The following is a 22610-nucleotide window of genomic DNA, read 5'->3' as shown; positions in this document are numbered from 1 at the left end:
AGAAAGCACTCATTAATAATAAGGCCAACTATTCTATTTAAGATAAAAATCTAAATTCATTTCCCTTTATTTTCACATCTTATATTCACATTCATTGGTGTATGCAAAAATGTTCAGATGTATATGCAAACTTGATTTTCAATAGCAGTACAGTCCAAATTACTTGAATAACTATAATCTATTACCATGATAACCATTGGTTTTCTCCTGACACTAGTTTCTGACAAAGTTACATCACTTCTGTTTTTGGATGAGCTAACTGAGTGAGAGACAAGCTCCAAGGTGACCTGGTAAAAATGGAGATTAAGAAAGTTCAGATATGGTTTTCAGTGGACCAGGAAAGATTTGATTAAGCAGGGAAAAATCTGGTGTATAATCTTGAGTACATAAGGAAATGAGTACGAAACAAATCACTTCATTACTATTAAGAAAGAAATTTAAACTGGGATGGTACTGTATTAGGTCTTGAAGAAACACAAATTAAGAATGTTGAAGGAGCTGGAGGTTAAAAATGCTAATTTGCTATTCTCTAAGTTTCAGGATTATGTGTTAGCAAGTGCCATGAGTACTGGATCAGGGACAACATCCCACCTGAAGTCAAAATTTGGGTAATCAGAGTACTGAGATGCTGCTATTCAGCCACTGTGTGCCTCTTAAGCTACCAAACCTATCTATGCAGCTAGCAAATTGCTCTTTTGGCAATTAATGAATGACCAACATCTGGCAAAAGACAGGTAGACAATTCACTCTAACAGAAAAATTCACCCAAAAGCCTACATTGCTTGTTACCTGAAAGCTCAGGAAAAGAAAGGAAAACCTATGCATTTATCTAGCAGCACTTCACTTGGACCTGGGATTATCTGTGAACTACATAGCACACGAGGGCAAAGCCATCAAATCCACCAATATCCTCACCTTACAGCTTGTTTGATGCTTTCCCATACATTTATTTTCTGAGATATTTCTATTAATGGAAAGATGGCTGGACTGCCATAACATGGGTACATCAAATCTCAGAATTTCCTATCTCTTGTATCCTGGTCTAATTGAAATAGTTTGAGTATTTTATGGATTAAACTAAAAGAGAAACAGAAGAAGCCACCTTCCAAAGTGATAAAGAACAGCAAGGTTTTAGTGACACACTGAAAATGGCCCTCCTCTGAAATGAACTTGGTGAGTGCCAGATGTGCAACCAGGGACCCCTCAGCTCAAACACTGCATGTTGCTGCAGCCCAAACAACTGCACCGGGGACTTATCCTGGGAAGACAGGCAACCTCAGCTATAACAGAGGTCATCATCTCCATCTAAATGCTTTCTTTGAAATATATCTGCAGGGGAATAAAAACAGGATGGCAAACCATTCAAGACTAAATACTCTGACATATCCTGCAATACCCTTTGCACTCTCTTTTTGACTGCAGGAAAAGCCAGGAAGCTGAGTAGCAGCTCCATTTCCGCTCCCTTTTCACCTCCCTTCAAGAAGAGCGACTTTTAACCTTATTATTTATATTACCCCTTGCATCTGCAATTAGGCACTGCACAAACACGCGATAGGAGGGAAGTACCTGCCCCAAGAATCCCAGAGATGGACAGAGACAAGACAATCGTTAGACTGGGAGATAAATCATCTGCCCAGCTGTCCCCAGCCTCAGCTTGGTGACACTAACCCTTTCCTGTGGTGACACATAGCTGCCACACATGCCTGTTTCCCCACTGATGACAACATCTGCCCATCTGGCTTCCCAAGCAAGGGAGGTCAAGCACGGAGGGAGTGATTGCATCCCTGTCTGCGTCCCATTCTGCCAGGATGGAGGCAATTAACAAGAGTCATTAGAGGTGCCTCCTTGCCTTCATTAGAGCCATCCTCACTCCCATGAAGCCTGTCATGGGGATGGTGGGCATGCTCTGTTTCATCAGGCTCTTATCAAGGCCAGCAGGCTCTGGAGGGGCTCAGTAAAGCAAAGACCAAATCCAACCTGAGGATAGCTTTAATTATTTTCTTCCAACTCCAGTGTTGTTAATTTCTCACCCATTTTTTCCCTTTATAGGCATCTATACTGTCCTGGAGGGGCCCACAGGCTGAAAATCTTCAGTTCACTTGCAGCTAGAAAGAAGCAAAATGTTCATTTTCTTCCTCTTTACTCAGACTCATTGAGTGCTTTCAAACACAAATGGCTGGAAAATCTCACCTCACATCCTAAGTATATCTGAATTCACAAAAAATTATTTGGTTTCCCATCACTCAGTGAATATAAACAAAGCTCACAAATAATCACTACCCCCTTTAGAAACTATGAAAGGAAGAGAAAGAGCAAAAACTAGCATTGCAGACCCTTGGATAACACTCACGTGTGCACACAAACACATTCCAAACTTGCTTGTGAGTCAGACTCTACACTGGAATGTGTAATACAAGCACACTGGCTGCCTATGCTTCTAATCTAAGGAAAAGGTCACAGAAAGGTATGTATCCAGCAGTAGCTTAGAAATACTCTGTAAAGACAATGCACTGTTGTCTTTTTTGTTTTTTGTTTTCCTTTCTGTTGTTTTCCATGCTTTTCTGTAATCCTTTCACATCTGTGCCACACAGGGTAGCAAACAGAATTGCCTTTTTAAAACAGAATTTTAAAACTCATGTACACAGTCCCTTTTTTGGGCAGTCAGGGAGGAGGAAACGTATGATGTTTGGGACAACGGATGAGGAAAAGGTGAAGCATTTAATACTTGGAGCTTTAAAGCAACATGAAACTGGAACTGGGTAAAGGGTAAGAAAACTAAAATCTTAAAATTGAATTAAAAAATAAGTCAACATTAGTGCTGTATAGGGCAGTTCTCTCTACAGATGCTGCTCCCCACTCCAAAACACCATTGGTCAAAAAGGAGTATTCTCGAAATGACACAACCCTGCAGCAATAATGCTGATGAGCATCGAGGCAGAATGCAGCTCTTCCTGTACTTAATTTATTTGTGAAAGTGGAAGGCAAAGAGCAATCTTTATAATTCATGTATTGGTAGCAAAATATTTAACATTTCAACCCTGAGAAGAAAATAGTAACTCCCTGGAATTACTTCGAATTTGTCTCAAAAGGATTCCTTCTCTACCCTTATTATTATTTTTTGGTGGTAGATTATTTTCTAATAGGATTAACATTACTCTCTTGGCTTCTGTGTAAATGGGTGATTTTACCTTGCCATAAGCTGTTGCAGCTGGAACAGAGAAAGGAGACTTCCTTAAATCCCTGGAGGTTTTTATTATTATTATTATTGTTGTTGATGTTGTTGTTGTTGTTATCATCATCATCATCATCATTTCTAAAACCTTCTGATTATTTTTCCATAGAGACATTCACAGTGACATCCTTTATAATGAAATGTTCTTGATAACGGCTGTCCCAGATACAACCAATATTCAAGGAAAATGTCTTGAAAGATCGTAATGGTCCACAGAGCTGTTGCCTTAATATACAAATACAAACAAACAAGCAAAAAAGAACAAACACACACTCAAGGCTCAACAATGCCAGAAAGCTGCTCAGATTGGCTGGACAACATAGCCCCCTGCTCCTTTTTCTCATTTCTGTACAACAAACATGTTCCCTTTCTTTTCCCTCCTGTCCTATTGTCAAAAGCATTCCTTTTGTGCCCCAACACCACAAGAAATAGTTTCATTTCAATGCCACGACAAAGGTAGAAGAGTTCTTCTGGCTGAAAGCTAAGATAAGAAAAGAGACTTATTCTAGCAAGTTAAAGTGCAGCTCTTCCAGGGGAAGAAGGTCATTTGCACGCCATTTGGGAGCACTGGGAAAGATGCCTCTATTCTTCCCCCCATTTCTGCTTCACAGTCTCGAGTGAACTTGGGACTGAAGATGAAAGTCTAAATTACACTCTGAGCACATTATTGCTCCATGCGCAGTGCTATATGCCATCAGAATAAACCTGACAGCACTTTGAAGTCTGTAAACCGATTCCTAGGTAACTGCTTAGACTTTCTCTCCTTCCCATGCCCCAAACAGCTTTTCATTTGATGTTCTGGCACAGAGCTAATCTGAGAAAGGATCAGAAACTCGAAGCTATTGACAGTAGTGACAGGAGTGTCTCAGTGTGACAGCTGATTGAGCCCGTCTCGCATTTCCCTGACAAACTCAATTGCTCCAGTAAATCGAGTGAAAGTCAATACAGGCAGCTCCTCTCTGGCCTCATGTGTGTATCCCCTCTTACAGCCCTCTCTGGGCCCCATGGCCGCAGCACCTTTCAGGACCCAGACAGAGCCACATCCCATCCTGCAGTGGGAACAAGACACAGGCAGCAGTGCAGCACTCACCTTGCTGATTTAAAGCTTGTTTTCTTGCACCATCATTGCTTTTTGTTGTTTCTTCCTTCCCCCACCCATTAGAGACATGAAAACCACAGTTTCATCCTAAATACTCATCCCAGGCAGCATTCAAGGTGAAGGAGTGCAGTGCCTGTGCCGCCAGCTGGCCCCAAGCAGTGCCCATGTGGCAGTGCTCTTCAGGGTAAGAAAAGGAAATACAGCTCTGTTTCTGGTGCAAATCAGCAATAAAACAGGCTGTGAAGAGCAAAATGTTACTGAGGAAAAGCTGGTTGGAGGAGAGTGTCGGGCCCATTGCAGATGGCAACCTAGTGTTGGCAGCGAGTAACCAGGCAATTAACTCAGCGACTTAACAGGCTTTTTCCATATTTTAATTGTGAAGTAGGCAACCCGCTCCTCCCCCCCCCTTCAGCACAGGGTGTCTGCAGTTCAGAGCAAATAAAACACAAAGCAGACCAAGCAACATACACAGGGAACCTGAAAATTGTGCAGAAAACAGGGCAGGGAGAAGGGCTACATGGTGAGGAACATATGCAGGCTACTGCTTGCAAATGGAAATCAAATAGGTTGCCATTACCAATAATGAAGTGTGAGGTTGGCGTGCTTTCTGTCTCTCAGATTTCAACACGGTTTATTTTTATAGAGGCGGCTTCCTCGTGCAAAGTGTTGGCAAACACGCTGCTGGCAGGGAGGCGAAGGGGCTAGCGAGGATGGGGCTTCTCATGGAGGGTGAAGAAGCTTTTCCCACCTGCTGGGATGGAGCATTGAGTGAAGAAGATAGAGCTCCAGGAGAGAAAAGTGAGATTTCATAGAGACAAATGTCCAAGCTATTAATCTTCTTGATGAGACGAGTGAGGGAACAGGTAGGAGCAGAGGGAGGGGAAAAGAAAATGGTGCTGAGCAGGTATCAGGTGCTGAGAGGGCAAAGGTTAAAGACAGCAAGCTGAAAGACGTGCATATGAAATAACAGGCTCTCTGCCACATGGAGTCGTATGAAAGAGTAACTACAAGCCACCCCTCCTAGGTATATTCCCCTGCCCCCAAATTCTTGGAGCACCTAAGGCATAGCCTCCACTTATCCTACCCAGCAAACAGCTGAGGATACAAAAGCTGCACAGTCCCTCCTGTCTTGAAAGAAATGAACTTAAACATTAGTATACCTCCACCCCTAAGTTATGCTCTGATGCCAGGATCAACACGTAGCTGGGCTGCCAGCCCTGCTCCCACTGCTGCTGCCTGGCAGCTCAACACCTCAGGGCCGAGGCATCTTGCACGCTTCCCTCCCTCCCGGGTCTGCATGAACAAGTGTGCTCCCAACCAAATGACCTCATCTGGACCGGATTGAGCCCTCTGAGTCAAAATAAATACAGCACATTGGAACTGGCAGAGATTTTCGAAGGTTTGACTTGGGTCCCTCTCAATTTTCACTCAGCACTTTATCCATTTTGTCTGCTACAAAATGGGAGCATTTTATATTCCCAGCTCCGATACATATTTTATGAACCTTCAGAATAGCTGCCTCCTGTGCAGTTAATATTTTGTTTCCAAAGTTAACTGGTTAAAACACATATTAATAGATCAAGCATGGAAAAAAAAATGCAGGTGAGAAATTCTGGGGAAAGAAAAACAGCAGCAATGTTTGGAATGGCTCTGCAGCCAAGACAGCAAACCTGGTCTTTTTTAATGGGACCACCCAAGTGAGTGAGACCTTAAGCTCTTACTCACATGTGCAATATTCAGTACAGTGTAATTCTAAGTCCAGAGGGGAGTTAGGAAAAGTAATGGTTGGGTTTAATAAGGGCTTAACAGATGACAGAAAGTACTGGGTTCCCACCAGAGTTCATTCCCAAACTTGCCAGAAGAAATTCATGTGATCTTGAGTCCAGTTCAGTAAATACAGGAGCACAGAGATGGTGCCGCTGGAACAAGCTGCCACTGCCTGGGCTTGCCAGAAGTCAACTGTTGTTCATCAGTTTCTCCTGTATATGTTATTATGGGACTTTGCTGGAGGTAACATCACCTCCTCCTCTAATCACACTCTCAAGTTCCAAACACACATGCACACACAAGCACACACACACAGATAAATAAATAAATAATATTTTCTGTAGGCAGCTTGGGGTAGATTCTCCAAAAAAATAGGAAGCCTTCCTTATTTCAAAGTCACTAGTTAGCTGAATAACAGTCCTTTATGAATTATGAAAAGTTCAGCTGAACTGGTTGAGTCAGATCGAAGGTTCATTTCCAGGTCACAATTAAAAATATTACTGTTTGAAGAAATTGCATTTACGATGCTGTAAGTGCCATGATAACACAAACTGAGAAGTAATAAAGGCAAGAGAAGTTTACAAAGCCACCTAAAATAGAAGCAGAGTTACAACCAGTCACCCAATGACCAGAAAACTGGATTCTTAGTTTAGCATCCCTATTGCTTTCTTCACTGTAGTTGAAACGTGCCAATCAGCAAAAGCTTGTCATTAGATCTACTGATGGCATCTAGCAGAACAGAGCAATAATCACAGGCAGGATTGGTTGTATCGGTAGCCTTTCACTCTGGGATTACGCTGCTTGTATTCTAGCCCCAAGGAAAGAGGATGATTGATGTATAACAGCAGAGGAGAGAGAAGGGTGACAAACAGGAGGGGGAGAGTGCAGCAAAATCTGATGAAACGTTTAAGCCCTAAAACTTCTGTGGGGATATGATCCTACCCTGCAGTGTTGTTATTATTATTTTTTTTTTTTTTGCCATAGAATTAAAAAGAAGGACTTTTCCTGGTGTCACTGCAGGCCACAGAGGATAAATCCAAATGACAGGGCTTAAGTTATGAATATGGGGAATTAGAGATGAGAAGCAAAGCAGCTTATAATGACTCTCCCATTTGCTCTTCGGAATACAATCTTCAGTATTGATTTTGAAATGCCCTGTCTTCATCCTAGCAGATTCACGAAAATGAAGCTTGAGAGTTTTGTCACCCTGCAGCCTCTTCAGCATGATTTGATAATGATAAAAAGAGAATATAAAAGCTTTTGCAGGCTGTTATTCATCACAACTCATTCTCTTGTTTTCCAGGTACAACCGCTGACCTCTAAGGAGGTTGCTGAGAGAGACTTCAGTCGACTTCCTTATGAATATAGCTGTGGTTCAACTCAGAGCCTTCGTCTCCTAAAACAGTGGAGGGAGGTATGGAAGCTTCACACATGAATCAGCTCATATAGAGTCAGATCGTAGGAGCGCCCTACAAAGGTACCTACAGCAGCTCTCATCTTTCAGTGCATGGGAGCTCAGAGTCCATAAGTGTCTTGCATTTTCTTGTCATCCTGTTGACACAGATACTCCACAGCCTTAGGCAAATTACTGAATTCTCAGTCCATAGCACCTATAGACAACGCAACTATCTGCACCAAAACAGAAACTCTTACATAATCTCATCATGATATGTTTTACACTATGTTAAGTAAACCATCAGGCTGCCCAGCATGCAATGAGAAGGTTGCTGAGTTGCAATAGTTAATTTTATCAACTTTCTTGGCCCCATCTTTGGAGTACAGCAATCACACTTTGCTCTCAGTTCCATAACATTTGAGCTTTTTGCAAAGGGCTTGATGTCAATTACTAAAATATTCACAATGGCTGTCTTTGGAATGACAAAATGTGAAGCCTCATCCCTCACAGCTTTTCCCTGTTTGCTCACTGCATTGCAGGTAGAGATTAAGCCACTACAACAACAGACTGAAATAACTCCCCTGTCACATAACTCACTTCTTTGAACAGATAAGACTCAGAGAGGGAAAATTAAAGTGAAATAACTTAGCTAAGTTTGTAGAGTAGATCAGCAATGGTGAATGAGAGCTGATTTCCTGGTCACCTACACCAATATTCATCTGTCAGACTGATTCTGCTCTCCTCCAAAAATGCTTACATACTTTAAGAAGAAGGATAGTTTCCTGTGGCTTTTCATTTCCCTCTCCTTTTGTTTCTCTCCAACAAAAGAAAAGCCATTAATATTCGATAATTCCTGTATGCAATATACAGTTCTTGAAATGGTTTTGCACATTACAGCCTCCAGTTGTAGACTAAACTGATGACACTTAAAATGTGTTGATGAGCCATAGCAGAACAATCCCATTACACTACCTTTGTAATGTTGTGTTAGTTAAGGTTATGTTGACTGGTTTTGAGGGTTCATAGCCCAGCTGTGAACGCTTTCTCCAGGCTGGGACCACTCGCAGGAGGATTAACTCCTGCAAATCATATAGCATACCCCACATACTATTCAGGTCAGATTTTTGTCTAGACCATTTAGACCATAATGATATATCGTTAAATAAATAAATAATAAAATAAGAATAAAACTTTCCTGTGTTGAGATGCTATTAGGAACACTATGATACAAGCCAGTATTAACCTATCTTATACAAGCCTCATACTACTCTAATTTCTGGGTACTCTCCTGTCTTTAACATGAAGGATACTCACTCTACTATCCCTGATCTACAGAGAGAGATGAGGTACTACAGGAATTAAAATAATGGCTGGCTGTGTCGGAAGCCATGGCAGATGGACTGAAGAAGCATTTCTGTAGAGTAAGCTGAACCAAGAGACACAGAGCATGGTAACTTGCATGTGGACTGCATAGGTGACAACGGAATGCTATAGAGGGGAGGGCATAGTGAATGGCTAACCCTTGTGCCTGCCCCAGTCAAACTGAAACCTGTGTCTATTGTGCACTGCGTGCACTTGTGCCTCTTGGCAAGTAAAATTTATTGATTACCAATAATTATCTTTCAATCCACCTACACGTGTGTACCTGTGAAGACATGTATTTTTTGTTATTATGTGTAAGTGCTTTTATATAGATAACAAAGTTGGGCTTGTGTTATTTCATAAAATAAATTAACATATTCATTGCAGAAGAAATATCCAGAATACTCATGCGGTGCTGACAAATTTTGTAATTTTCAGCATCTCAAAAAGTTTGCAAAAAATGTTAAAATAATTTGCAGTATGTTTTTAATTAGTTTTGCAATATGTATTTGGGTAGTATTTCACAAAAACAAGGTCAAATATCTCACTAGTTTTAGGTTTTTGTTTCCCTCTAGTATATATATAGCATATATATGTAAAATACACATTATATATACAAATATATTTATGTTGTAATATATAAATTATGTATATGTGTGTGTATACATTCACATACACGTATGTAAATGTGTATTACACACACACACAGGTATATTCACTGATATATACATTAACTATATTATATATTTTATTTGCATCCCAAGACAATTTCTCTTCATTTAATTTGGCCTAGGCAAGCTAAAATGTTGAAAGCCAAGCTCTAAACCCAAACTATATGTGCACATTAAGCTGCTGTGCTCTGTCACCAATCCAGAATTGTATGCTCAGAAAAGAAACTCACTAAATGAAATATAACGAAAAGTTTAAGTATATAACCAATGAAAGACTGTTTTAGGAGGAGTAATACAAGAAATATTCCTATCAGCACAGTCAACTCAACAGCAAAACTTCTTCCCATGAGAAACTTGGGAAAATCCTCTCCTGAGCTGCTAGGAAAGTAACTCAAATGGGCATACTTTTTTGTGAATAAACAATGTAACAAATAATATTTGCTGAATACAGAACTATGATACTGGGCATGATTCCAGAGAGCTGACTTGCTGAGATTTAGGACCTCAGTTTCATCTTGACACTGAATCCAATACAATGTAAGTAAAGAAGTGGGTGCAAACTGACACAAATCTGCTTGGGTAACATTTTGTGCCCATGCCAAGTGTGAAGTTCTGCACAAAGACGAAGCCATGACAGGTCCTTCTCTCCTTCTGCTATCTACCACCTGACACCAAGCTTTTGCATTTTTCTTGCATCTCACAGCACCCAGCAGCTCTGAGCAGGCCGTTCAGTTTGCATGAGCCTCCAAGACGATGAGATCTGGACTCACATGACATCTGTCAGCTAAAAGATGACTGACTTGCACTGACCCCACCATGGTGTCTTCATGTGTTAGCATCTGCTAAGCGTGTTTTCAGAGTGCAATGTGAAAAGATGGTCATCCACATCTTCACCTATACCTTTTCCACATTCACCTATATGTTTTCTGTGCCCTGATTGTATATCCTTTTAGCTCCTAACAGGAGGCATAGCTAAGAACACTTGGAGAGGTTTAACAGCACAGTTTCTCATTTCTGACTCTCCCACTCTGTCTGCATAGAGAGGGATCGATGACGGCAACAAAACAGTTATTAATTCTCTCTCAGATTGCAAGCCTGAAATGACATGAAACAGCATTTTCCTCAGCTCCTTTAGTTCTCTTTTAGCACACTCCTGCATGTTTGAGTTTGACAAGTATAAATGACCCCTTTCAAATTCCAGGATTTGAAGGTGACGATGACAATTGATAACACCAATATTTTTCATGTGTGAAGTACTTCATTCAGAGGGCTCTCAAATTGCTTTTCAAAACTGTACAGCTTTCCTTCAACCATCAGTGAAACAACACTACCTCCTAGGTGGAATGAGGACCCATCAATGCAGTCCACAATTTAGGACAGGAAGTAAAGAATAACGTATCTCACTGAAGGTACAGGGTCAAGTTGGAAAATACATTTCTTGATTTAGAACCTGAACAAAACCTCATCACAAGAATTTGCATACTCCAACTCAGGAGGGAAAATGACATGGGATCATCACTTAATGGAAAAGGTCAGAGCCCTATGTTTTACACCTCAAGCAGGGGCAAGACATTGTGTTAGAGCATGCATTCAGAACTGCCTCAGAAGGAGAAAAAAAAACAACGCAATTTGCTGGTTGCCATTTCTGGATCCTTTCCTGTAAAAGTGCACTATGAGCTTTTTTTTTTTTTTTTTGTCCTTCCCTCTCCTTTCCTGTAGAAAGGAGAGGTTCTTTTGAACTTCAGTCTACACTGTGCTACACTTTACAGGAAGCCAAACCCATTTTGAAATGGATATGAACTGTAAGAGGAGACCATGAGGTGGGAAACTCTTGAACTGAGTACAAGACTATTCATAAAATGAGTGAGAAAAGGAAATAGGTAATTATAAAAGGTCATTTAGAAATGTCAGCTTGCCAATGGCATTGTACAAAGAGAGGTGTAACCTGCTTCAACCCAGGGCTATTACAGCTGAACTTGAAAAGGACATTTACAGTCTCAACTTCTTTTGTTTGGAAGTTCAGTATTGGGAAGTATTTTATAACACCATCCCTCCAAAACTTACATAAATCTGAAGAATAAGGACCTATCCATCCAACTTCCATTTATCAACTAATTCCAGTTCACATAATGGATTTATGAAACAAGAAAACTTCCCCAGCCACCAGGAACACAGGTGCTAAGTACTAAATTCAGCAATCTCTAAATGGCAACTGCTCTGGAAATTGGGGATGTCTAGAGAAATGGTAGCTGGAGAGTCTCATTCAAATACCTGTTATTCCCAAGCAGATACTACTGAGAGTGAGAGATTTGAAGTCATAAAAGTAATAAAAATAATCCATTTGAATTTTCTACTATATTTTGGTTCATCACGTGAAACAGTTTCCTGTTACATCACTGACAGTGTCTAGAAAATTGTGAAAGCTGAATGGAAAAGCAGTCTTTCCACCTTGCTGAGACCAACATTCATATCACTAGGGGTGAAAGAAAAACCACCTAATGTGGTACCAGGAACAAGATACAGTAATTATGTGAATGAGTGTTTTGGAAAGTAAAAGACATATGGTGGGATGAGGGTAATGACAGAACTACAAGAATTGCTTTTAGTATGTACCAGTGCCAATTGGGATGTGTTTATCAGTACTTTTACACATAAATTTCTTCTTCAAGATCTCAAGGGACTGGATGATCTCAGAAGTTCCCTATCATCCTATATTCCTTAAGTGATCACCTAATTTGTTTCATTCAATGAATGAAGTACGTTTAAGGGTACTTTACTGCTGGAGAGCCTCAGACAATTCATATCCTCTCTTTGTATTTTAATTCTTGTTTTATCACTTTATAACCCATACAAAGTCCAATAATTTTTCACGCTGAGATTAAATCTCTGTTACAGACAGCAGATGCAGGAGTATTTTCACTCCTCCGTTCTCTCCTTCTGCTTTCTTCCACCCGTGTATTTCCAACAGTTAGCCAATGCTTTAGTTTATTTTTATTGGTCTGATTTCTTTCAGCAGCGAGAAACATTAAACATGGGGGTGTTATCCAGACTTGCTCAGATGGAGTGTAGCTGCAGAAGCCTTTGCACTCCCTCATTTCATGCTTCAGTGCATTTCTCGCTGACAAGTGGAAGAATGCAAGGCAGATGAAGCAAAGGCAGATTCCCCAAAATCTGGTCTCAGCCCTCTACTATGCCCTCAACAGACATTACAGCACCTACTGCCAAAGGAACTTAGCTCCAACACAGTTCAGGTCAGGCCAGTCAGCTATTTTAAGAAGTGGGTTTATTTGTATACTTTTTATACTTTTTACCCTACTCTCCTTCCATTAATCAACCCGTGTTGTTGGTTTTTTTTTTTTTTTTTTTTTTTTTTAAGGTGGAAAATTACCAGTATCCCCTAGCACTTAAAATTTTGTTTTGTTTTATTCGGTAATTTATACTGGACTCTCCATCACTGCTGTTATTTTTACTTTTCAGTAAATTCCTCCAGCCATTAAACAATGTTACTCCAGAACAGCTTTGGCAGAGACCAAAAGAATATGGCAGATTTGCTCCAAGTCACCACTGCTACCCTCCAGGTATCAAAGAGACAGAAAGATAAAAAATGTTACTTCTTTTCCTCTCTTCTAAAGAATTTTGCCTGATTTTAAAAAATAAGGTAAATTTTGGGGAATAGGAAATTGGGAAGATGATTAATTTCAAAACACTATCTCAACCATTACATTTTTTTGCTGAAATTATGATGACATCTATTGATAGCAGTGCTTTACATCATTAAATATAATTTGTAGTGCCTAGGAAACACAGAGTAAATAGAAGTTGAATGACTGTCTACTGTTAGAAGAACTTCATTTTCAAAATCAGTATGAAGGTATATGCACATATCTATATACATACATGTGTATGAACATCTACATACATACTCTCTCTACATATAGACCTGCAATCCATATTCCAGTGACCTGGAGAGAGAAGCAGAAGTCTTCACATTTTTGATCACAAAGTAAACTTTGCTACACTCTTCACCTTCTACAGTGTGATGTTTCTTCAAAGAATCCAAAAGCCCTTGAAAATATTGAGGATTTGGGGGTCTGCTTGGGATAATCAGAGCCCCGTTGAGATAAGGCTATCTCTACACTAATCAGCTGCCGAAAGCTGCTGCAGCCACTACATTACATGTTAAAATCTTAACGTAATAAACTGTAAGGTTCAGGCCTCCACGTACATTGGGTAGCACTAGGATCTACCCAAATTAAAATAAATCATCAAAGCAAAATAAAAATAATTAAAAAACACACCAGATTATGTCATCCATAAATTCAACCTTTGGAAGGAAACAAACTCTTAGAAGGCTTTGCAGTAGAGAGGACACTTAGACAAGGCTGAAGAAGCCCACAGGGGAAACTGTCTATTTCATTTCTGGAATGTGGACCACATGTGTCTATTTTTGATCTTGAACCGAGTTCCTCTGCCTCCTGTCAGAAGTCCTCAGCCCTGTGCTGGTGCAATGAGAGCAGTAGCTCAACCATCCCTTAATAGCTATTACTTCTTAATAAAGAACTGCACTCTGGCAAGGGATGAGGTTACTGTCAGAGAGGTCATGATTAATAATGATTAATCTGATCCTTGCCAACATGAACTGGATCTACCATTCACTAAATAATTACTTCGCAGCATGGATACCTTTTCCAGAGGAGGCATACATTTGTTGTATTAAAACTGAAAATAAATGCATGGAAGGACATGGAGGACCTGAGTTTTGAGTAACACTTGAACTCACATGAGCCACCAGGAAAGATGAAAATAAAATAAAAAATCAAAGGCTAAGAGTTAAGATGAGCAGACTACCTTTTGGGTGAAGCAGAGAAAAACAAATCGAAACCCCACAGGCAGAGCTGTATTTATGGAGAGTGAGGAGCTCTTTGCTACTTCTGGTTCTCAACCTTATGCATATTCTTAATACACATGCTATTTGTCAACCCACACAATTTTCCCCTGTTTTTAGATGACGTTTTTCTTACTCAGAATGTATGAAACAGCTGAAATCACTCAACAGGAACCATTTTTCTTGCTTTATGTTAATATAACATTTAGCACAAGGAAACTCTAACCTGGGATTGCCATTCTTGTGCAATATCGATCCTCAAATAATAAGCAATAGTATAATAATTTATAGAGAGGCATAAATTACTGGTTAACTAATATTCACCCTGAAGAGCTTATATGAACCTTACAATTACTGTAGGATGTTTGTGGTGCAGAGATTTAGTCTTGGCCTTGAAACACAGATGAGTTTCACTCCCACAAAGCACACAAACAACTAGAAATGTTGACGGCGGCAGCCAGGGACTCCGAGGCTTTACTGCCAAGAAATGACTCTATTTTGAGGCTACTTTCAGTCAACCCACTCTACCAACCCAAAGCTTCTAGACCATCCATGGCACAGAAAGAAGATGGGGGATGGCAAGTGTACCTACCTGTATTTCCTTGGAAATAATCAAAGGCTTTGTGTGAATTAACTTGCACTGCTTATCCTTTCCACTCAGCATGTAGGTTTGATTTAGTCTGGGAGGCCATCAAATATAGACCACGGGTCCCTCTCCTGCTCTTGTGAAAATTTAACATGAAAGCTGGTCTCTTTGTGACTGTTATAAAGTCTCATCCCCATGACAGTCTGTTTAGACCTCTGCACTCAACAGAGGGTCAGGATTAATCCGGTGATGATATGCATCATGGAAAACTCCACAGAGACAGAGACCTTTGGATGTCAGACCCAGGAAAGCAGAGTTCAGGTTGAGGAGGTAAAGGTGTCCTGCCTTCCACAGACATATTGGAGAAATACCAGTACATTAAATCCTCAGTAGCGGTGTCACATCTAGGTCAGTCTGGAGATTTTCAATGGTGGGGTAGCATGTTTGTGACATTTCACAAGTATCCAAATTATGAAACATGCATATATATTTTAAGCATTATTGGTGTTTTTTTTTTTTGTTTTTCTGCAAAAATTCTGCCAGAATGTAAGTGTCCTAGATCTCTATGTAGATTATGATATTAAAAACATATAGCTATATTTGCTCACATGCAAGCAGATGAAAACAAATTGCATTTTCATTTTCACAGTTACAATGGCCTTAATAGAAAATGCAAAGGAAAAAAAAAAGAGAGAGAGAAAGAGAAAAAGAAAAGAAAAGCCCCCAGCATCAATAATGAAGGTACATCTTTAAAATCTGAGACTGGGGGCAGGGAGGAAAAGACTTCAGCAAACAATACTCAATCCAATGCAGTGTTTTTCCCCTTCACAAAGTGAAACAAGCTGTTCCTAAAATAATGCTTCCTTGTTTTTTTGGCAATTAGTGTCCTGGAGGATTAGCCTAGAATTGTCGGCAAGTGTTTGCCTTTCCCAGCCGATGTCACCATAGAAGTCTGTTTTTACTTTCAAGGCCCAGGAGATAATTTATAAGCTGACTTGAGGTTCTGCATTAACAGACAATTGTTCCATACTGCCACCCACTCTCCTGAATGAACTTCTTCCCTATCTACCTTCTGTCCCCTGATATCCTGACAGCATCCTGACAGTGGCACAACAGATGCACTTTCCAGATTGAATCAAGTGCTCACCCAAAAGTTGATGCTGATAAAGAAAGAAAAAAGGTAGAAATAAAAGGAAAGAAATCCTGAGGCGCTCAACGCAGCACTAGACACCAAAAATTTGGTTTCATAAATTAGGTAAGGACTAATTTATTGTTGTCTCATTTAAGAGACTGAGGTTGCTTTCATCCTTACAAGAACTATTGCACTCTTTATTTCTAAAGTATCATGATCTGTTAGTTTTAGGTCCAACACACAGAGTTTGTTAGAGTTGGTATTTTGTGAACCTCTCCCCTGTAATCAAGATATTCCCTCTCCATTTTTAATCTCCACCGCAAGAGGTCTTTGGACCCTGCTCCATACTTGTAAATCAAGAGCCTCTTGTGTACATCAAAATCCAAGGCTAAAATTCACTAAAAAGCATTTCATTTATATTTTCTCTTGATGTGATAGAACTTCAACATGAGAAAATTAAGCTTGTATTTGAGAGAATGGGAAGTTATTCTTCAAATAGAAGTCATGAAAACCCTTGTCCCAGTCACAGACTGACAGTACAGTGCAGGACAATTATTTTTTTATTTAAGAATATTAGAAAAAACAGACTTAATCCTACAAAGCATTTGTAAGTGTGAATGATATACCTCCCAACACAGCCCACCACAGCACAGACAGATCAGTTCTCAGATTTTCTCTGTAAAGCTCTAAAATATTGTTATTTATTAGGATGATGAATGGGTATGTTGAAAATGAAAGTAATTTATCCTCTTGAGAACTCAACCCTTCTCCCACAAACAGTTCTTCTGTAGCTCCCAGACCTTTTCTGCGCACTGAATCTGCTTCAGATGTACACCTGAACATAGGTCTTCACAAGCTGCACTAGAGAGCAATCAGCCAGTTATTTGATATTTCAGATCAACAGCTTCTCTCTACTGCGGTGAGTACTGAATAACCCACCATCTATAAAACGTTTCTGTTCAAGCCAAATTCCATTTCATCTTTGGACATATGATCTTTAGATCCAGACATCTCTTTGGTTGGAAAGACAGAAGGCAAAATCAACCAAAAATTTCTGCAGGGACAAACTCAGCTAGTCAAAATAAGTGCAAAATGGTAGCAATAGACCATCTTCTGACTGCCATTCAGAGCACAGTCCTCCTTGCCTGAAGTTGCTGGATCCTACAAGTAGTCCCACTGACGTCAATTTGACCAATTTTAGAATAAAGGGGCCATTCATTCTGAGTAATGGATATTGAAACCTGGCCACCAGTTTTCAGTTGTGAACAAGTTTTCACATGTCTATCATGACTAACCTCAATAAGGAATGTTCTTCTGATGGTATCACTTAAGAAAAAAAGCATGAAGCAAATGGCACATTTCTTTGTAATGACTGCACATCCAGGCAGCTATGGTTAAGAGAATAAAGGTTGCGTGCATTTAGCCAGCAAGGAAGTGTGATAGTCTTTATAAAAAGTATTGCCTGGAGTGGATTATTAAAAAGAAACAAAATTCATGAGTAAATAAACCAGATGTGAGTAAGTCCGGCTAGGGCATTAACAACTCTTAGTGCAATATATCCCTGATCTTGCTTGAAAGTATCTTCTACAAATAACAAATGCAAAAACATTAATGTAGTATCATTGCTGTCCATGATAAAGGCTCTATTTGCGTCCAGAAACCCTGCTATGTAACAGCACAGTTAAAATCGATCAAACATTAACACATTCTTCTATTTCTTCTCCAGTTGAAGTACATATTGACTGACCTGATCTGTGTCTTTCATTTGAGTATTTTTCCCTTTTCTGCAGCCACAGCTCATGAGCAGCTTGGCATCTCCAATGACTTTTCCCTACAAGAGAGAAGGCAAGAAAAACACCATAACAATCTGAACAATCAGAAACCAAGTTGTTTGTACTTGTGACCAGAGACAGGGAAAGATAGGCTGTTAGGGGGACTTGTGGACTCATCCTTCATTGCTTTGAGATGCTCTTCCATAAAGAAGTAGCTCCCAAGATGCTAAGACGACCTCTCCAGGGACCATCATTACCTCATAAGTGAAGTCACACAGGGGCAAAAGGAAAGCCTCAGTACATGGAAAAATTACTGTGAGTAGATGAACAAATCAAAAACCAGGTTATATCAACCCAGTGCTATTTCAACCCAATGTTTTTCATACACATACATGAACAGGAACAAATCCATCATCATCTTGGAGCACAACCACCAGGAGTGACTTGAGGTAAAGCTCCTATGTCAGCACTCATATTCATCATGCCAAATTAGTGCTAATTTGAATTTAGCATTACTAGATTCTTCAGAATACAGGCCTACAGGCATAACTTACCCATATTTGGACAGCTGGTCCATATCACTAATAACAAATCCTTGCCAGGAATTCAACAGACCAACCTTACCCAACACCACAGCGCACTACTCTACCTTTGCAACAGCAGTAGCGCACTGGGTCCAATGGAGATCTCCAGAGGAACAACTTCCTCACCTTCCCTTTGCCTACAGATTGCTGAGTTCAGCCAAATGCTTTTCACTGACAACCCATCAGGCTGACTAAGCTACAACATCCCCATGTTAACCTCATTCTTTTCTAGGGATCATTTGAATCATTTCTGTTCTTCATGGAAGTTTTTTTCAAGCTCCTAATAACTTGGTAAACTCCCAATCTTCATAATCCCCATGTCGGAAGGGGGCTGGGATTCTAGGTTTGGTCACAATGCTGATTAATTTTAAACAAAAACACAATTGATATCCTACGAACACATAATATTTACATGTTTTCTCATAGACTCACTCTTTGACCTTTTTTTTTTTTTTCTAAAAAAAATTTCAATGTCTGGAAAACAAATACTTGTCAGCATCGGCTAGGCACGTGAGGGAAAATCTGCTCATATGTAGCCAAGGAGAATTATAAGATTTCATCTGGAAATATTTATTTGAAAGGAATACCACAACATTAGAGCAGCTGATGAGTTTAGCCAAGTGGAAGTGCTCTTCACTAAATGACGAGGAAGAGAAAGGGCATGATTAAAAGGAATTGCAGCCATTGCTCACTGTCAGGGCACAGCAGAGAGCTGACCCTTGGTGGCAAGAATTACAAACAGGCGAATAAACTTCAGGTCACCTTGGGAGAGCTTTCAAGCTGCCAGGTGTGCTAAGGTCTTGCTTGGTGACCCCAGCATCTCACCAGTCTCAGAAAGACCCAATAATGTGCAAAAATTATCCTTCCACCTTCTCTCTTCGAAAGAGACACTGGAACAGGGGACACTGAAAAGGTCATACTGACAACTTCAATAATCGGTAGTATCTTAAATTCAAAAAGTATTCCTCGGAAAGAAATGATTAAAGTAAACAGTAAACTAATTGCATTATGTTATTATGTTGGAAATGAGAGCACGAAGAACAGGGAGATGACCATATTCCTAAGCAAAGGAGCCCTTCTAGACACCAGAAGTACATAAGGCAAGCTAGAGATACAAGAAGGCCTAGGAGATAACCTGTCTTTCCTAACAGGTGGTTAAGACAACTCAGGATGTCTATAGCAGTAATACACCTATGTTCAGGCAACCTGATCTGTACATCACCTGCAGTTGTTCACCTTATTTCAGCGCTCTCAAAAAGTCATTATAACAAGCTACAACACTTTAAACACCACAAAGCAAAGAAAAACTTCTATTTTTAGTTCCTTCTCTGGTTCTCTAGAATACAGTCTTGGATGAACAACCTCATAATAAGCTATGTCAGTGTTCTTCTGTAAGGCAGGAAGTATCACAGAAATGATGTGGAATCATAATCACTTGGACAATCAAGAACAGAGGGAAGATATTAACCCAAAACTTGATTGCATTTTTTTTTCCTGAATAGTGCAAAAATTCAGAGGCTATTCCATTCCTTTAAAAAAGTAGAGAGAAACAGTACACCAGTTGAATAATTTCATCTCCTTCCTTCTCCAACTGCTGATGTACCTCTCTTAATGGGCACCACCTCAACTAGCTACTACCTTCACCTTTTTAGGAAAGCTCTTTATGAACTTTTGAAAACTTTAGGAAACTTCTTTATGGACATATCTTTATGATATTTAGTTTGGGGGAATAGGTGTCTAACATTAGGCAGCTAAGTTGAAAGGCAAAGGAGAAAAAAAAAGCATATGGACAACATTTGCAGCCAGTCGCAACTCCGTTTAAGAGCAGATGGAGGCCTTGTCATTCAGGGGTTTCCTCACATACACCAGGCAGTTCAGTGGGGATAGGGAAAGGGGCTTCTGTTTGGATGCTTCTGTCTGGAACCAGATTAGAAGAAAGCATGCTTGCCGCAGCACGTGCCTTGTGTTATATTAAACATGCATATGAAACTTCAGCTTTTATTCAGCAATCTGAAACAGAGCCCTCCAGGGTGCTAAGGGTCAGCAAGTTTTTGTTTGTTTATTTCTGTGTTGTTTTACAGTTTGTAGTGCCCAAGGAGTTTGTTAAGAAATTAAAACACCTCGCCAGGGCTATCCTGCCATGATTGTTGCCTCTTAATCTGTCCCTCTCTGCTCCATCCAGCAGGGCAGTCCTGCATTCCTGATGTTTGCAGGGGAAGGAAAAGATCTTTATCTTGATGGTGCTACATACATTCACTCTTAATTTACAGAACCTCATTCTGTGTTTCATAGGCTTTTAATAACAGGTTTGGGGAGGAGCAGTATGGTCTTGAAAACTCACAGATGTATTGCTATTATGTGTTCCTATGCTTCTTGCCCTTGATGTGATGCAGTGGCTTAGAAACAGGTAGGTAAAATCATTTCCAGTGGAAGAGTTTGCTGTGACTTCTGCTGGTTCCCACATATCACCAGTCTTCCCTCTCTCAAGGCAAGGACAAAGAAGGTTCCTTAGTGAGAACAGAATAGGAAAGCAAAAGTGTCTCATTATTCTACATGTTGTATCCCTGCCACTTGTGAGTCTCACTGGGTTCTCCAACTTCATCACACCACAAGCTCTGGCAGTTGGTCAAAGTTTGCAGGAAAGAGAAAAAAAAAAAGAGAGAAATAGTGATAATTATAACAGGCATAATTATCTCAGTTTCACGGGTGATCAGTCACTAGTTTTAGAAATGTGTGGTCAAGAAACACTGAACCATGTCACCCAGAAGTCAAATGAGGGCCAGTCACAATTTGCTTCACCCCAGCAGATCCAGAGTGCACACAAATCCCTGCTACCAGGGCTGCCCCCGAGGCTGTGGCAAACACCAGCATCGCTACCATGCTCAGAGCTGCCAGCCCCATTTAGAAGAGTCAGACATGACGCACATGGCATTGGCAGGCCTCTGCAGAACTGCCAGGCTCTGTGCTAGGGGAGAGCTGGCTGGGATTCATGAGAGGATTCTGAAGTCTCATTGAAGCGGGGGGGGGGCAATAAATGAGAAGCAAAATTTGGACACTGAGTTCCATACAGACATTCTGTTGTCCCCAGATGATTAACTCAGTTTCATTCAGTGGCTCATAGGCTCCTCAGCCTATGAGACAAATACCCAAAGCTGACCCTTCAGAGAGGTGGCAGTGACTCAAAGTAGGTTTTTATACACACCAGGGTTATGCAAGCTGTGATAGGGTCTTCCTCCTGTTCTTCCAAGCCTGTGGCCAGAGACAGCTGCACAAGGGGTGGTCTGGGTCAGCAGCTTCATTCCACTCGCCATGCAGCCACCAGTACATCTTTCTAGGTGCTGATCTACTTAACTCACATCAGCTTTCCTCGTGTTTGAGCAGCAGCCATTGAAAATACTGGCAATGCCATTACCCCCAAGGCACTGGCACAGTCTTTCCTTCACACTTCCAGAGACCTCTGAGCAACAAAGCTATGAACACTGACAAAAGCAAGAGGGTGCCAGCAGCCACCAACGTCTAACTCGCACAGCACCTCCTTTGAAAGCTCAGGTCCTCTGTCCCTTCACCAGACAGGGTCAGACACACACACTACTTTGCTTCATGCTTCCCTGATAGAACCCTAGGTTGGGGTTTAGCCCTGGGGACAAATTCCACTTCTCCTTGGAAGATCCCACTGGCTATATCTGACCTTGGCTTTCAAATATTTTATGCTCTCCCCATCTCTCCTGCTTTGCAATACTCTGCTCAGGAGTGAGTGTGCAGGTAGGGGATGCTGTTCTTCTCTAACTCTTGCTCCATCTTCTCAAATACCCCACCATTTCCAGCACAGGAAAGCACCTCTGAAGCCACCTTGCCTGGTGTCCCACAGAAGAAAGGTGAACTCAACCTGTTGCCACGATGCTGAGACTCACAAATACTTTTAATTGAAACCTCTACCATTTTGCACTATTTTGGTCCACTAAGTAAAAAGTACTGGAGAACATGGTGGTTTTATTATGTATTTTTTCCTACAGACACAGTTCATTTTTTGACCAAGAAAAAAAAACTGTATAGCACCAAAACAACTGAACCCTAGGAATAAAAAAAAAATAAAACAAAGAGGGGCAGAAGGAGCTTAAAAATCA

General features: G+C 40.5%; 1 protein-coding gene across 2 annotated transcripts in view; it reads right to left on the bottom strand.

The window, feature by feature from the left end:
• The window catches only part of SETBP1 (SET binding protein 1), a 264102-nt gene that overhangs the window by 196032 nt on the left and 45460 nt on the right, over nucleotides 1-22610 (bottom strand). Inside the window, exon 3 of one of the 2 annotated variants that reach the window (XM_065747106.1) lies at nucleotides 17878-17961. The exons of the other annotated variant lie outside the window; for it this stretch is intronic. Within the exon in view, the coding sequence (XP_065603178.1) occupies nucleotides 17878-17961 (84 nt within the window). The remainder of the gene's footprint in view (nucleotides 1-17877; nucleotides 17962-22610) is intronic. 2 annotated transcript variants of the gene reach the window in all.

This window comes from Cyrtonyx montezumae, unplaced genomic scaffold, assembly GCF_038088225.1.
Source record: "Cyrtonyx montezumae isolate F1298 unplaced genomic scaffold, pur_monq_1.0 scaffold_41, whole genome shotgun sequence".
Taxonomy (NCBI): domain Eukaryota; kingdom Metazoa; phylum Chordata; class Aves; order Galliformes; family Odontophoridae; genus Cyrtonyx; species Cyrtonyx montezumae.
This window is presented reverse-complemented; position numbering and strand designations above follow the sequence as displayed.